The sequence below is a fragment of the Acanthopagrus latus genome, chromosome 15 (genome assembly GCF_904848185.1).
Source record: "Acanthopagrus latus isolate v.2019 chromosome 15, fAcaLat1.1, whole genome shotgun sequence".
NCBI lineage: Eukaryota > Metazoa > Chordata > Actinopteri > Spariformes > Sparidae > Acanthopagrus > Acanthopagrus latus.
The window spans coordinates 19236797-19252466 of NC_051053.1; the positions used below are offsets into that span (position 1 = coordinate 19236797).

The window sequence follows — 15670 nt, forward strand, 5'->3', positions numbered from 1 at the left end:
GTTTATAGACATTATTTAGAAAGCTTGACAATCTCATAAATTTTAATGAGAACAAAATAATTCTATTTAAAAAGCAACAGTTGTGAGACACAGTGTGTATATATATATATATATATATATATATATATATATATATATATATATATATATATATATATATATATATATATATATATATATATATATATGAAAGACTGTTAGAAGTCCAGTCCCGGTCTATAAAGTGGATTTTTTTTCTCATAGATTGCAGTTTGGCAAAAACTTGAAAAAAAAAATGCCAAGAGAAAGTTTTCTGCTCATACTTAAAATTAGTAATCGTCGTCTCCTCTGCCCCCTCTCTTCCCTTCTTCTTCTCATCTTTTTTTTTAATTTCAACTTTACCCTTCTCTTATTCTCCAACTTTACTCGTCTCCTCCTCCTCCCCTCTGCATCCTGTACCGAACACCACGCAACCTTTTCTCACCTCACAGCTGTTCGCAGGCTGTTTCACAAATTATCACTATGCATGTACACACCAAGGTCACATACACAGACTCTCACACACACACAGACCAACATAACACCAACGTTTGCTTTACCACACATAGTGACAGCAGAGTCAGCCCTGGATGTGCATGTGCATGTACTGTACCGGGTGTGTGAGTGTCTATGTGCAGGCCTTTAAGGAGAGCGGCAACATATACGCAGATGTGCCTGTAGATCCACAGGCTTCACTTGGCCATATGGCCTCCACGAAGAAAGATGGTGCGTGCGTCTGGAGGAGAGCAGAGGAGGGAGGGAGGGATGGAGCGAAGGATGGAGGAGGGATGGAGGGCCATGTGTGGTATGAGCTGTGCAAGCAGTTGTTGAAGTATGTATGCCTGTGGATGTGTGTCTGTGTGTGTGTGTGTGTGTGTGTGTGTGTGTTTGCACCAGAGGCTCCAGGAGATTGGTTAATGGAACAAATGGTCGCGGCGGGCCGGGGAAGAAGGAACAGGCTTGCTGCTACCGCGGGCGGACAGCGAGCCCCGGGCGAGGGCTGCTTCATCTGGGCTCCTGCCACACACACACACACACACACACACACCCTCTGTCAAACCCTCTTCTCCCCCACCCCCAAACACACTGTGTGCTGCCATGCCCCAGAAGCAAAAGGACGCTCCTCGCAAAAACTTTTCATTTGCAAATGAAGTTGGCAGAGGCAGGGCAGAAGAAACAGGACAGCTTTCATTTGTTTCATATATATGTGTGTGTGTGTGTGTGCGTGCGCACGCACATACACACCCGGGTAATTGTGTGTGCATCTGTGTGTGTGATGAGTTGCAACTGTGTGTGTGATCTTAGACGTACAGAGAGATGGAGGGATAATAAAGAAGGCTCAGTGTGAGGAGCAGCGTTTTACATTCATGTTAAACACATCATTAATATTAACACCACTGCTGTCACCTCTTTGCATTTAACATTTTTAGAGATATTTCTTTTTTTACATATACTTTTTTAGAAACGGGACATTTTTACAGAACAGCACCCTATTAGTTTTATCTTTATTTCCTGTGAAAAAATAAAGTTAATGAGTGTTCAAGAAATGTCAGAAAAATAGATAAAAAAAAGAAATGTTAAAAAAAGTTGACTCATATTTGCTGCTATTGACTTGATGCACTATTTGAGGATACCTGAATAGTTTGAAGATGTGAAATACTGAATGACTACAAAGACATTTCAGTCCGCTGTTTCTCTCTCACGCTCGTTTACTCACCTCCGGATGGCGCTGTCGTCGTCCTCTCTACCCCTTCATCTTCCTCTCCGTCTCATCGTTTCTATCTCTGCATTGCCCAGCTGGCTTCTGTAGCCGGGAGCGACTGCAGGGCGGACTGCTGAAAGAGCATTGTCAAACGGTGGCTTTACAGCTCTATCACACACAGCACACGCACGTACAAACACACACACACACGCACACACACACACACACGCACACACACACACACACACACACACACACACACAAACGCACAGATTTGCAGCTCAGATGTCAGGCTGTAGCCAGAGGCTTGCAAGCTGGAGCGTTAACTGTGCAAAGCGTCACATCTCGAGCCCCAGTCAGTGACACTCACTAACACTACTTCATAAAACTACAACTAGAAAACTCGTGCGGAACACCTGCCCCTTCTTTAGAAAAATGTTAAAAGTAACAACAGCAGAAAACTCTTTAATGCTGGGAAAGCAAACACTCAAAGACGAGACTTAAAAAGAGTCAACAGGCCTCACGGCAGCAAACACTTTGACATTGAATATCTGATGAAACAGCCTGCAGCAGCACTGAAACCTCTGTTAATGCAGCGATGGAATGAAAGCAGACAGAAATTCTGTACTCATCCAGAGCTGATTAAAATCTGTGAATATATTTCTGACTTCCCTCTCGAACACTTCAACAATCTGCTTTAACTTTTTATTTTACACGTTTATTAAGATCTTGTGTCTAACCCTGGTTTTAAACAACTGTCTTCTGTGACTTTACGTAATCGTTAAATTGTAAACCAACACGTCGTACCTTTTACTTGATTTATTCCTCTCACCTTTAATGTTTCAGAGCTACATGCAGTTTGATAGTACAAAGCCAGTTTCTAACTGGATGAATAAGGCCTGTTATAACTGTGACCTAGAAGAAAATATTTCAGTTAAATAATAAAGAAAATGGAGGATAGCAGTTTGATTTTTTTAAAGAGGTTTGGGTCAGGAGATCACTCAGAATTAGCAGACAGCATTTTTGCATTATATTCCATATCTGTCTAACCAGTACCTGTAAATAAATTAAACATTTTACGGTATTGCTTTAGTTGTTGAGTCATTTCATCTTCATGTTTTATCATGCAGGGACCATCTTGGCTTCATATCTGGTCTTATTTTCAAAGTAACATAATTTTTATTTGTGAAGACAGACTTTTAAAATGTATACTTGTACATCCCCACACAGTAGTAACATAAAGTACAGATCAAACATGCATGGTGTTTATTGTGATCAGTTAAACTACCTGAGATTTCACAAGTTTTTTCATGGAATCTGAATTTAAGTTCAAATTATTCAACACAGGCATGATCGTTTAAAGATTCATATTCTAAAAAGTATAAAAAGATTCATCTTCATACGTTTTCTCACAAAACAGAAACTGTCATTAAAATACCTCGACTCACATCAGTCAGCAGCAGTTTCGGACATCGTCTCTTATACGTGAATAATAAGATTTATTGATACTGTTTGCTGTGTAAGTTACAAAGTGCCTCACAATAAAAGCATTCAGCACCTCATTTAAATAAGTGGGATAATAAGAAAATGATAAGCTGTAAAATAAAAAGAATAAAAATAAAAACAAAATGTAAGTTTAGGAAAGTGAGGTAATAACAGTAAAATACACTGAAGAGTTAATTTACTTGATTCAGAAAATTGAAATCAATGAATTGAATCATAAAAGATTAATGCAAGAGGTACGTAAATTCAAATCTGAGGAAAAAACAGCCAGCAGTCGTTCCTCCTTCACTCATTTAAGTCGAGCTGCTCAGCTGACCTGAGAGAGAAGTTCCTGTTGTGGCACAGTTCAGACCTACTTGAGGGACTTCACTGTGAGCTGCCCCGGAGCTAATAACTACAGTTTTATGTTGATTTGTAAAATAGTTTTGCATATTTGTATGTCAAAAGTTTTCACACACAAAAACTAAATGTCAGTTCAATTCAAACACATCAAGACATCACACATCAAGACTACAAACATCCTCACCACTGTGCTCAGTTCTGCTGCTTCCCTCACAGGCTTCATCACAGATGAAATTTAAGATAAATGAAATTTATCTTGTTACTGCATCTGTCTCCTGTGCTGCAGCACTGGGAGGCCACTCGACCTCACTTTGAGTCTTTCATGGATTAATAATGTTTTACTGGATTTTGATTTTTAAGTTAGATTAGACTTTTTTTTAAAGTTAAGAAATAAAAATATAAATGAAAATGTTTAATAAAATATACAAAATGAAATGGATTTTATCTTGTGCATTAGAATTAGAGTGTGATATCAAAATGCCTATACCAATATTAAAGTATTAAACAATTCTGTTTCTGTTATATTTCAGCTGTTATGCCCTCATTTTTTGTGAAGAAGCAGTTCAACATTAAACTTTGCTATTTAATATTACTTAAATACACTGAGAATTTAACAGTTCTTCATTACCTGAGCATCTTTTTCTGCATTAAAAAACATTTTTATATTTGCGCCTATCGGGCACCATATAGGCCAATACCAGTATATGTGTGATAGGTGTGCTGTCATAAGAATGCAGCACAAGACATTTATTTAGTTACTTAGTTTAATTCAGACATTTAGAAGCTGATGTTGTGTGTGTTGTCATTCCTCTGTGTTCGCACTGGAGCTGCAAATTAAATGTAAAAAAAAAATAACATACAGAAAAAAAGTGACTTGGGCTCCAAAACACTGACTGAGTGAACAACATGTTTGCATCAGTCCGGTCAGTGAAAAAAAATTATAACTGAGAGGTGAAATAAAAGAACTGACAGCAAAGAATTAAATAAAAGAAAATCAATCTCACCCTGATCAAAACACACAGTGTCACCAATCAAGTTCTCATGTCAAACGTGCATGTTAGCAGAGCAACAACTGGCATGACAGGTTGGTGGAGGGGAGCGGGCAAGGCCTTCAGGCACACACACACACACACACACACACACACACACACACACACATGCACACACACACACACACACACACACACACACGCATTCTTGAGTGCAGTTGTGTGCTAGCCAAGATTAAGCTAGAGCGCCGGGGTGTGAGGGTGGTGATGGTGGGCCTGGGATTGGGCGAAATATGGTTTTGTGTGTGTGTGTGTGTGTGTGTGTGTGTGTGTGTGTGGGTGTGTGTGGCAGCTGCAGCCTTCATGCCCCTGGCAGTGTTGTTGTAACCAGGCAAGCCAAGGCCGTCTGCCTGCATTCTTCACCCCCCAGGCCCCCTGCCTGCTATACGCACGCGCACACACACACACACGCACGCACACACACACACATACGCACGCATGCACACACACACACTTACGCACGCACACACACACACACACGTGTGCGCACACACACAGTTGGGTTAGTCAAATGTTGAGATTTTTCATTATCTTTTAGGGTTAGGGTTGACTGCGAGTGTGTTGTCATTACAGGAGAACAGTTTGCTCTTTAATTATAGCCCACATTCAACTTTACATTCAGATTTCATTCTGTTTATTTTCCTGTTTATAAAGAAAAAAATTCTCCATTCTTAATGGCGTGACATTCCTCAGTATGATCCGTGCTGAGTGGTTATATAAGGAGGCACGTCATTTTGATAATGTATGCACCGTCCAATAAATATTTTCTTTAGGTGACACGCTCCAATAGCTGATTTGTTTAGAAATAAAAACGCACACATTCATATGGGGCTTTTTGAATGACAGACCTGAACGCCGCTTCCACATCCTCTCTTTCTATTACCGTCTCCGTTTTCTCCAACATGACGTTAGCACTTTCCCTTTGGACTGTGCCTTTAGGACATATGCTCCCACCTGTAAATAAATATGCAAACACAGACAAACACACACAACAGAGTTTAGACACTAGCTGTGGGCTACGACTGATGTATACCGCAGAGAGGTAACTGTGTCTGCGTGTGTGTTGTAATTAATCTCCTTAGTAGCAGCAGTCAATAGAGAGTGTGGCGGTTCGAGGTGCAGATTGTGAGCAGAGTTTGATTATCGGGCTGTCAGGGGAAATTACTGCAAACTGCCTCCCAGCAAAACTTGCTTTTATTATGTCTGCTGGAGAGCAAAATACACGCCGAGTACAGCGACTGCTCTGGAAGCTGTTTCAGGTGTTTTTTTGGAGGATCATTTTCAGAGGATAAACTTAATTATTTCAGCGTAGGTGTTCTGCGTGTCAGTAAAGCGTGGGATCCAGCAGGTGGTGTCCTTTCACCAGGTCAGCGGGGAGGCTCTCCATCTCTAACCCCCCCTCCTCCCATCCGCCGTCAGCCAGGCCAGCAGCAGGCGGCGGGGAGGTGACGGCTGGAGCCTCTTTTGTTTCTCCCGTCCCTCCTCCGCTCCCGTCCAGCACCTTCGCCCGACATCACAAACTGTCAGCTCTCATTTTTCACCCGCCGCAGATCCTCTTTACCTAAACATCCATTTATCTGTCTCTCCATCACTTCGTTCATGAATCCATCCAAGCTTCCTTCCTTCCTCACCAGTTCCAGGCAGTGGGCAGAGGCGAGCCAGCCTGCAGTGTGTGTGTGTGTGTGTGTGTGTATGTGTGGGTTAGTGCAGGGCAGTGCCCGAGCATTAAGCCGTATTAAGCCCTAATTAATGAGTGTGCCAGTCGATAGAGGCCAGTTATTGGATTTGCTGCTTTAGCTGCTGGAAGGAGCGCTGCCTTAATCACACACACATTCATACACACACACACACACACACACACACACACACACACACACACACACACACACACACACACACCCCACTCCCCCCTCCGTAAGGCCGAGCATGCAAGGTGAGACGAGAGCTGGATTAGAGAGTGTGTGTGTTTTATAAGCAGGCCAGAGGTTGGCTGCTCTCTGACCAGACAGACTGAGTATGTTTGTTTCTGCTTGTGCCAGAGTTCAAGCTTTACTTACTGCATTACATAAACCTTCAGCTTACAACCTGCAGCCGCCTTAAACATCTCAGGCCACGACCTGACCGACTGGTTAACTGACTTCCTGTTCAGCTCACACACACCGTCTGACTGCCTGGTGAGAAAGTGAGATTCACATTTCACAGCAGTGTTTAGATTTAAACTTCAGATGTTGGTCTCATTTTTTGTGAAGCGGGTGCCTTTTTCTCCTAAATAATTTGATTTATCTTGATAGTACCCGGAGCTGCAAAGATTAGATGATCAAAAGAAAACAGTTGCCAACTCTTTACCATATGGTATTTTGACACATATTGTATCAGGGGCGATCACATAGATCACACAGACTTGGCGCTACACATACAGTCGCTTTAAGAATGCCTTGGAAAAGCCTGCTTTGGACAAAGCAGGCTGCATGTGCTCCTGGCCATCATGTGTTATCAATGGGAAACATGGTGCGACTCCCACGCCTTGCTTTAAAGTTAAACGCTAGAACTGACTCACTGCACAGGACTGGAATGCGGCGTACCGTGAAAAAACAATGGTTTTGCCAGCGACATGTTCCTAATGAAGCGTTTGTGTTTGATCGGACCCTCAGGGACTAAAAGTCAAGACGCCTCTGCGTCTACTTTGATCGTTCAATCTCTGGCCTCTGTGTCACATCCACTTACTGGACTGCCCCTTTAAATTAAGCCTATTTCTTTAATTACATACTTTAATTTACTTGAAATTTTGGCAAGTAAAGGGGCAGTTCAGCCAATTCACGAAAAAACCCAATTTTCTCACTTGCCTCTAGCAGAATCTAGTCATGTTGATAATTTGGTTTTGTTGGCCCTGGTTTGAGATGAGATATCTGTTCCACAGATTATACACATCAACAGGGACACTGATTCTGGATAGAGATGTTACTGGCAAATATTTCGAAGCGTAAATTTGAAATGCTATAACGACCGCAAATTAAACACCATTCAACTGCTGTACGGAGGTGGCAGCGAGACATAGACACAGATTTCTGAAAAACCTGGACAAATATAAGCTTCACAATCTGTATGGCCACGTACGTACTGGGGGTAATAAAGGAAACTGTCTCATCATGACTCACTTAGTTTGGTGGTGAGGAGTTAAAAGCCTCAGTCGACACTTTCTCAACACTGCCATCATAAAACATTTACAGCTCCAGAACAACAGGCTCTGTTTCTGACCTTTAAACCTCTGCTGTGTGTGTGTGTGTGTGTGTGTGTGTGTGTCTGTGGCACATCGCTTGTGTCTGTATCTTGTGTCTCTGCTCGTCACAGCGGGGCTCTTTCTGTGTGTGTGTTAGTGTGTGACGTGGCGGTGGCCTGCTGTGTCGTGCTGTGTGATGGCGTAGGAGGGAGCGTGGGAGGAGGAAGAGATGGGGTGGCTGGTCAGGACAGCTTGGCAGCCGGCTGCAGGAACACCAGGCGGGGAGGGGAGTCTTCGCCCGCAGGATCCAGGACTGGACAGAGCCTCCAGGTCAGAGATAAACCGCCCAGCGGGAGCTTCCCATTGGGATGGAGGAGGGGGCGGCTGAAGGAGGGCAGGCTACAGAGAGCAGGGAGGACTGGATGGGGAAAGTTGACGGAGGGGAGATTCTGATGAAGAGGAGCAGGATTAAAGCCTGTGGTGGAGGAAGAGGCGGGCAGGGTAAAGTGAGGACAACGTGGGGGGAGCAGATTGTGGAGGAGAGTTGGGATGTTCGCCTCCCCCGTCTGTCACACACAGGCAGCCCTGCCACTGCCAACATGACCAGCAGGGCAGGGGCATCTGCCCCCCCCATCCTCCAGATACCCCTCTCCCTCTTTCTGCCCCGAGCCACAACTCTGTCCCACTTCATCCCCCTCCTCCTCCTCCTCCTCCTCCTCATGATCACACACACTGTCCCTGCCCTACTCGTCTCCTTCTGAACCTGTTGAAACGGAGTCCAAAAAGTGAACGATGAAGAATATTTTGTGATAGTGCAGCAGTTGTCAAAGCTTTCTGGCTCACGATATTAACACTCGGCCCTGACACACCAAACTGACATCAAGCTGCAGCGCTGCAACAAAGGCATCACGACTCCAGTTGATACAGAATGTAAGAAACTTTTTACTGTTGCATCCGCTCGAGGTGGAGCTAGTTTGTCGATTGAAGTTACAGTTGGGTAGTTTAGAGTCACAGTGAGTCTGTGTGTGTGTGTGTGTGTGTGTGTGTGAGAGAGAATATGGACGGCTTGTTGAGTATGCAAATGTGGATTCTAGTACTGAGAAGTTTCCTCTGTCTCATTATCGTGTGTGTGTGTGTGTGTGTGTGTGTGTGTGTGTGTGTGTGCACGGCTGCACTGGAGGAGGGGATGTCTGACTGAATGCATGAAATAATGGACCGCTGGTGGGAAATCTCTGCACACACATTCCACCTCCTCCCCCATACACACACACACACACACATACACGACTTTCTCCCTAGACTGTTGCCCTGCTTGTAAAGGATGACATTAAGATGACATCATGTAATATTATTCATCCATTTAAGGACTCTTGAAAATGTTCTCGTACTTGATGTTTCTACTCATTTCTGAGGGAAATACTGTACAGTTGTAAGATTTTTGTATTAAAAAATGTGGTAAGTGTAAAAAAAATAAATAACACACAAGTGGCTGCTTGGGATCCATTAAAGGAACCCTGTTTAGCTTTCTTGTAAACAAACCAAAGTTATGTTTACATTCAGTGTTACTTACAGACATGTTGAATCCTTTTCTTTACTCTCAAAACATTTGCAAAGCAGGTTTTTGTTCAGCAGGTTGACTAACTTGTGCGCTTCTTCTTCTTCTTCCCTGGTTTTGGTTTGCACATTCCTAAATATGTTATCATGTTATCGCCACCTGTTGATCACGACGGAGTGTGAAACCATTGGCAGGATGTGTGCAGCGTCTAAAATGATCATAGAAAAAACATCTGAAAGAAGTCAGAAACTTCACCAGAAACATTTTACACAGGTCTGGAGTCGGGGTTGATCGATACTGATTATCAGTAATCCGATACTTGATATTTGGTCACTTTATTCATTTGCAGTAAAATTGCAACTCTTTGTGTAAATATTTTAATAAAGTATTTCCATTTTTTGTTTCTTAATACTTCTACTACATTTATTTACTTAAGTTACTATTTAACTAACTTTAAGATTCAGATAATTCAGTGTTTACAGGCTATTGACTGTGACAACCCACCGATCAGATATTGTTGTGTGACATTTTGTGAGAGGTTGCTGCATCAGAGCTAAAGTAACACATTTTTAAATTATTTTATTTTATCGGCAAATTAGCGAAAATGATCAGATACTTTTTCTAATCTTAGTGAATCGATCTGTTCATCTCTTCATCAAAAAGCAAACAGAAGAGATGTTGACATATGTTATTAGAGTGCTGAACATTTTTCCTGTTACAATCTTTCGATTACAGTCACCCAGGCATGTCCAAACTTTCTCACAAAGGGCCGTGTGTGGCTGCAGGTGTTTGTTCCAACCAGTCAAGAGTCAAGATGAACTCTCTGAAGACTGAGATCAGTTGACTAAATGAGTCAAGTCTGGTGCGCTGCGGCTTGGTTGAACAGAAAACCTGCAGCCGCATCAGCCCTTTGTGGAATAGTTTGGACATGACTGCTTCATGTCGACCAGTCACGTGCTGATGTCTGATCTAGAATGGCAAGGTTTTAGTGGAATGATTAGTCAAATGAGGATTTTTCTTTTTCATAGAGAGTAAACTGAATATCAGTCAGTAGAAACTTAAAGACGCCACCTCATCATGCTGTGGTTTTTCAGTACTGAAGGACATTTCATACAAAAGACAGTTAATGAATTTCAGCCATCAGTAGATTAATTGATGATGAACTCAACTGTGAGTTTTGGCTCTGATCTGATCCTTTTATTGATGACGATCGAGAGCGTCACAGTCTCTCAGCTCCGTGTCTCTGCTCTCACACTGCTGTCACACTGATGTACACAGTGTTGATTACTTGATCAACACAAAGTCCGGTGATATTAAAAGCTCTTTGTGGATCCAGCTCTCTTTCAATATTTACAACATTTGGTTTTATATCAGCCAGGAGGGTACGTTCCTCTCACACAGTTTCAGTCAATATTGTGTGTGTGTCTGCGTGTGTGTGTTTTGCAGACTGCAGCAGTTGGACCGTCACTGTCAGAGCAGCGCCCAGCAGGTGTGTGAGCTGCTGGCCAAACAGAACCAGCTGATGCAGGAGAGAAACACACTCACCGAGGAGATGCAGAACCTACACATAGAGGTACACACACAAACACACACCTCCTCGAAAACCTGTGCGTGACTCACTGTTGTGTTACTGTGTCGTTTCTCTCCAGGTGCATGTTACAGTTATCAGTTTCCTAAAATAACATCAGTAAGAAGATGTTTGTCCCTCCGTGACTAGAGATTCTGTCTGGTTCTGGATTTGATGAAAAACATGTTGTCTGTTTTCTGCGCTGAGTCATTATCAGACTGAATGCTGTGTGTGTGTGTTTGTGTGTTTGTAGCTCCCGAACACGAGACGAGTCGACGCTCTGCCCTCATGAGTCGGTCCTGGCTGTTTGGATCTGGATCTTCTCGCTCCTGTTGATCAGAACATATAAGACTGTTATATATGTTTACTCAGGATGATGTGCAGGGAGACAGGTGTGTTCTCTTTTCTATTATGGTGCTACTCACAATTGTTTGTAGAGTCGGATGAGTCTGACTGAATGTTGGTATTGGGAGCTGATACTGATGTAATTCAGTTACCAGATATTGGACTGATGTCACCGATCCATGTCCAGAATCCAAAGTTAAAACTTCTGCACACCAAGTCCATTTTTATTTCGTCCAAAGTTGCGGCATGTTGAAAAGTAAATACGACTTCATGTTGTGTCAATAATGTTTACTCAGAGTTTTTCGGATCCTTTTCCTGATGTGTGTGTGGTGTGCATGTGTGTTTCTGGCTTAGACGTTCTGCCAGCTGCTGTTCAGGATCAATTGAAATTGATGGTCTTCTTTTTTAATGTGTGGTTTCAAAGATACAGAACAGAGAATCAGACATGACCACCTCAGATATCACCTGGAAGCAACCGGGATAACTCAGCAGCTCCTTCATCAGCAGATGAAATTCTTCTTGCTCTTTTTTTGAGGATTGGATGGACTGAGTATTTTCTTATTCTTTGTTCAAGAAGAGAAAATACCACAGAATCATCTATTTTGTCTCATATGGTGAATTTTACGCATCGGATCAGATGGCGGATTTAAAAAAAGGCCTTTACTCATGTATAGAAGTCAACTTACTTAAAGTTGATAAAGGACTGCAAGTTTTTTTATACATTACTGTAAATTTTATGCCTTTTTTTGGTAAGTTTTTCCTTTTTTAAAGAAGGACTGTTTACTACAGCTCTGTCTAACCTAATACATGAAACCATTAATAATATTAATTATAATATTTCATCAAGAAGAGCTCTGGTATCTGCAGATATGTTACTTCAGGTATCAGAATCGAACTGGAACATAAATAAAGTGGATCAGTGCATCTCTAATGTTTTGTTACGAGATCTGAAAATAAGGTCACAGTTTTATATTTTACATTTGGCAATAGACTGTTACTGTTACTAGTAATACTAGGACGTTGTGTGTTTCTCTAAGATATAAGTTAAATCACTGATGCACTACTGTGAGCTTTCAGAAAGCCTTAAAACAGACAGTGGCCCTCTAACAACCTCATTCAGGCCCTTTCATGCCAAGTACAGAAATATTGTTATTTCAACAGTTTTAACTTTTAACGTTATGCAGAATGGTTTTCTGAGAATCGAAAGGTCAACATACTTACAATAAAGATGCATTGTTATTTTTACTTGCACTTTTGTATGTATGATTGTTTTTCAGATGTGAAACCTAATAAAGAAAGCAGAAAAAAAAAGTGCATTGTTTTTACACATTTAAATTCCTGGATTTACAGGTCAGACATCTTCTTGTTCATTAGCCCTGAAGTAGTGTATGATTAAACATTTTCTACATTTCCTTTTTTTTTTCTTCTACTCAAAACAAATATTTTTTTCACATTTCTGACAAAAAAGGATATTTCTGTTTTTCAATCTCTTATTTGAAACACTTCAATAGTATTTTTCCGCTACAAACCAAACAAGTGGACACCATGGCAGCAGATTGACATAGTGCTTTATTGAAGCTGTCTGTAAGAAGGAAAATAATGTGCATCCCTATCATATACATTTTATGTGTAAAAATACTAAGGATGTACAGTGTAAAAAACAGCTTCATGTTGATGGTAATTTGTTGTTTTCACATCCTCGCGGCCTCACTGGCCAGCAGCACTGCATCCTAACAGCATGAGGGACAGAAAAAGGCTGTTTGATCGATCTGCTGAGTTTCCCCCGCACCGTCTCTGAGTCGACACCGTCTCAGAGTCGACTTCGGTACGACAGTGCTTCAGGGGAAACATGGCCCGCTCTGCGAACAGCTGGCGGCTGTCCAGAAACGTCTCACAAAACTGTAAAGCTACAGTAGATGGACATGGACGTGAAATTAAAACTCAGTTACACTTTTGTAATATTTTTACATGTTTGCCGTTTTTTGTTTGCTGTTTATAAATAAATGCATCTCATGCTTGTTCATGTTAATAATCATGACGATAGACTAGTACCAGAGAGAGAAGAGAGGGGAGGAATTCTGTCGCAGACAGGAGGTCAAATACTTTCAGAAATCCTTCCAAAGGAGCCGTTTACTTGTTATCTGCATTAAACGCCAGCCTGAGCGTGGCTTGTGATTTTTGGCTTATGCCGTCCGTTCATTTACAAAACGGGGGCGAGATCAATACAGAGCAGCTGAGGTCTTTGAAAGGATTTTTACATATTATTCAAATACTATTGGAGTCAGATCTGTTGTGTGATAGATGTACAGTACAAACAGCAGCAGCTTTAGGAGCGAACACTGTCGGTGCAGCGTCAGACAACTCACACACACGAGTGGAGCTGTGAGGAGGCTGGAACTGAACTTCAGCGTCCAGTTTAACCTCTGTTTGGTGAAGAAGTTGAGTTACTGACACGTTCTCCCCGACTGACTCGTGGTCTCTGAGGGAAAACCCATATTGATGAGGAATACTAAGCTCCATCGTCTCCACTTATGGAAGTTGGAGGAATTTTTTTTTTTTTATTGATCTCTGACCGTTAGAATCGGCCAGTAAATTAACTTGAATCTGTAGTTAGGAGTTAGGAAAAACTTTTCAAAACAGAGGAGGATAAAGAGTTGAGAGATAAATCGACTGCCCAGTGTCAGTCTTCATTTTAGTTTATGAAGACTGACCAGTCGACTGAAAACATCCACCGAGCGTCACTCTGCAGCGGCGGCTCAGACTCGTCTCTGGCATGTGGTACACAATCACCCAGGTGTCGCCAGCTCATCAGAGCAACATGAAAGCTATCGGTTGTATATGGAGGGGAGATGTGCTTTAAAGATCCTCATTTTCTTACAAACATAAAAAAAGCTAAAAATCTTCCTTTAAAGCAAGGCTGAATCAGATTCCTCTGAATCATATAAAAAGTGATGGATGTGAAAGTGCTATGGCCAAAGCTACAAAGCGGTATTTTATGAACTCTGGTTTCTAATGATTTTGGCGGTAAGCGTGCACATACAGCTAGAACTCCTCAGCCACTCGCAGACCTGGGTCAAATCAAAAGCTGAAATCCTTCCAAATACTTGGGAGCGTTTGCTTGAGCCTGTCGAGGGTGCCAGCTGGGTGGGATTCGGCTGCTTCAGCTGTGCCAGACAGGCTCAATCGATCACAGAGAAGTATTTTTCATAAGAGTTCTGAGTGCCACTTTGACTCAGGACTGGTAGTACGGACAGAGGAGGACTACAGCATGCAGGCCAGCGCCATCCTTTTATACTTTCTGCCATAAAGCGCCTTTGCTAGCTAACAGCAATTTAATGGATGTGCAAGAGTAAAGCATATGGACTTCAGAGCAGCAGAAAAAACAGGTAATGTGTCGTATAAGAGATAATCTGTAAAAGAAAAAAAAAAAGGAGGCATTTATTTTTAGAACAAAGTCTGAAGACTTAAACTGCAGAGTGAAACACGACTACACCCCCTTACTGCTAAACTCCAAAAAAAAAAAAAAAAAAGACATCAAATAAATTAAATAGAAAAGAAATTCAAGTTATCCATCGATAATAAAACATTCAAATAAATATACTGGAGTACAGTTTTCTTTACGCCTACTGAGAGCACATCCCCTGGTGCTCTCGTTTAAAGTTATCGAAGGTGACGTCTTCCATGTGATTTTTCTTTTTCAGATGAAGTATCAAATTTTAAAAAATATATTTCCTCACATCTCATGATTCTTTTTTTTTTCTCTTTTTTTCCCACTTATTCTGAGCTAAACCATAAGGCTTACTGGAGTTTTGAAGACCGAGAAATTGAGGGGATTCTTGAAATCTTGTTGGTCAGACTGGAAGACATGAAGACGCAAATGAACAAAGTCCAGACCAGAGAAGTGACGGCATTTTGTTAAAGACAGAAGAGAGCGCAGGGCTCAAAATGAAGATTATGCTAACTTGTTCTTTCTTGTGACAGGAAAACACCGACTCACCTCTTTTTTTTCTTTTCAACTTTCTCCTCGACTCTTATCTCCTCACACTTACAGTAAACAGTAGCACTTACAGTTCCATTCTTACCGCTTTACATTCAGACTGCACTTGTTTTCTTTCTGCTCAACTTCCACTTCCTCTTTCTCCCTGAACTCTGCCTCAGCCTTCACCAACACACACCTGTGGGGGATGTTAAAACACCTGTGGGGTTATTTGGATAAGGGTGACTTTTTATATTCACTTTTGGCCAACAATCTTCTCTAAACTCTCGTCTGTCTTTGACGTGTCCTGTCACCTCTCGGCTGTCACATTTTGGTCACAAAACACACACACACACACACACACACACACAAAACATAATTAAAATAAACAACGGA

The 15670-nt window shown here is 41.8% G+C and overlaps 1 protein-coding gene across 4 annotated transcripts in view; it reads left to right on the forward strand.

Annotated features, from left to right (window-relative positions):
- The window catches only part of sdccag8 (SHH signaling and ciliogenesis regulator sdccag8), a 50153-nt gene extending 35027 nt beyond the window's left edge, over positions 1 to 15126 (forward strand). Inside the window, exons 17-19 of one of the 4 annotated variants that reach the window (XR_005079184.1) lie at positions 7963 to 8161; positions 10833 to 10959; positions 11207 to 15126. Coding sequence is in view for 2 of the 4 variants with exons in the window: in XM_037122829.1 (XP_036978724.1) it covers positions 916 to 1366 (451 nt within the window). In the remaining 2 variants the exon portion in view is untranslated. Of the gene's footprint in view, positions 1 to 915; positions 3732 to 7962; positions 8162 to 10832; positions 10960 to 11206 lie in introns of those variants that run through there. The other 3 variants (XR_005079185.1, XM_037122831.1, XM_037122829.1) reach the window with 3 other exon arrangements.
- The last annotated feature ends 544 nt before the right edge of the window (positions 15127 to 15670 follow it).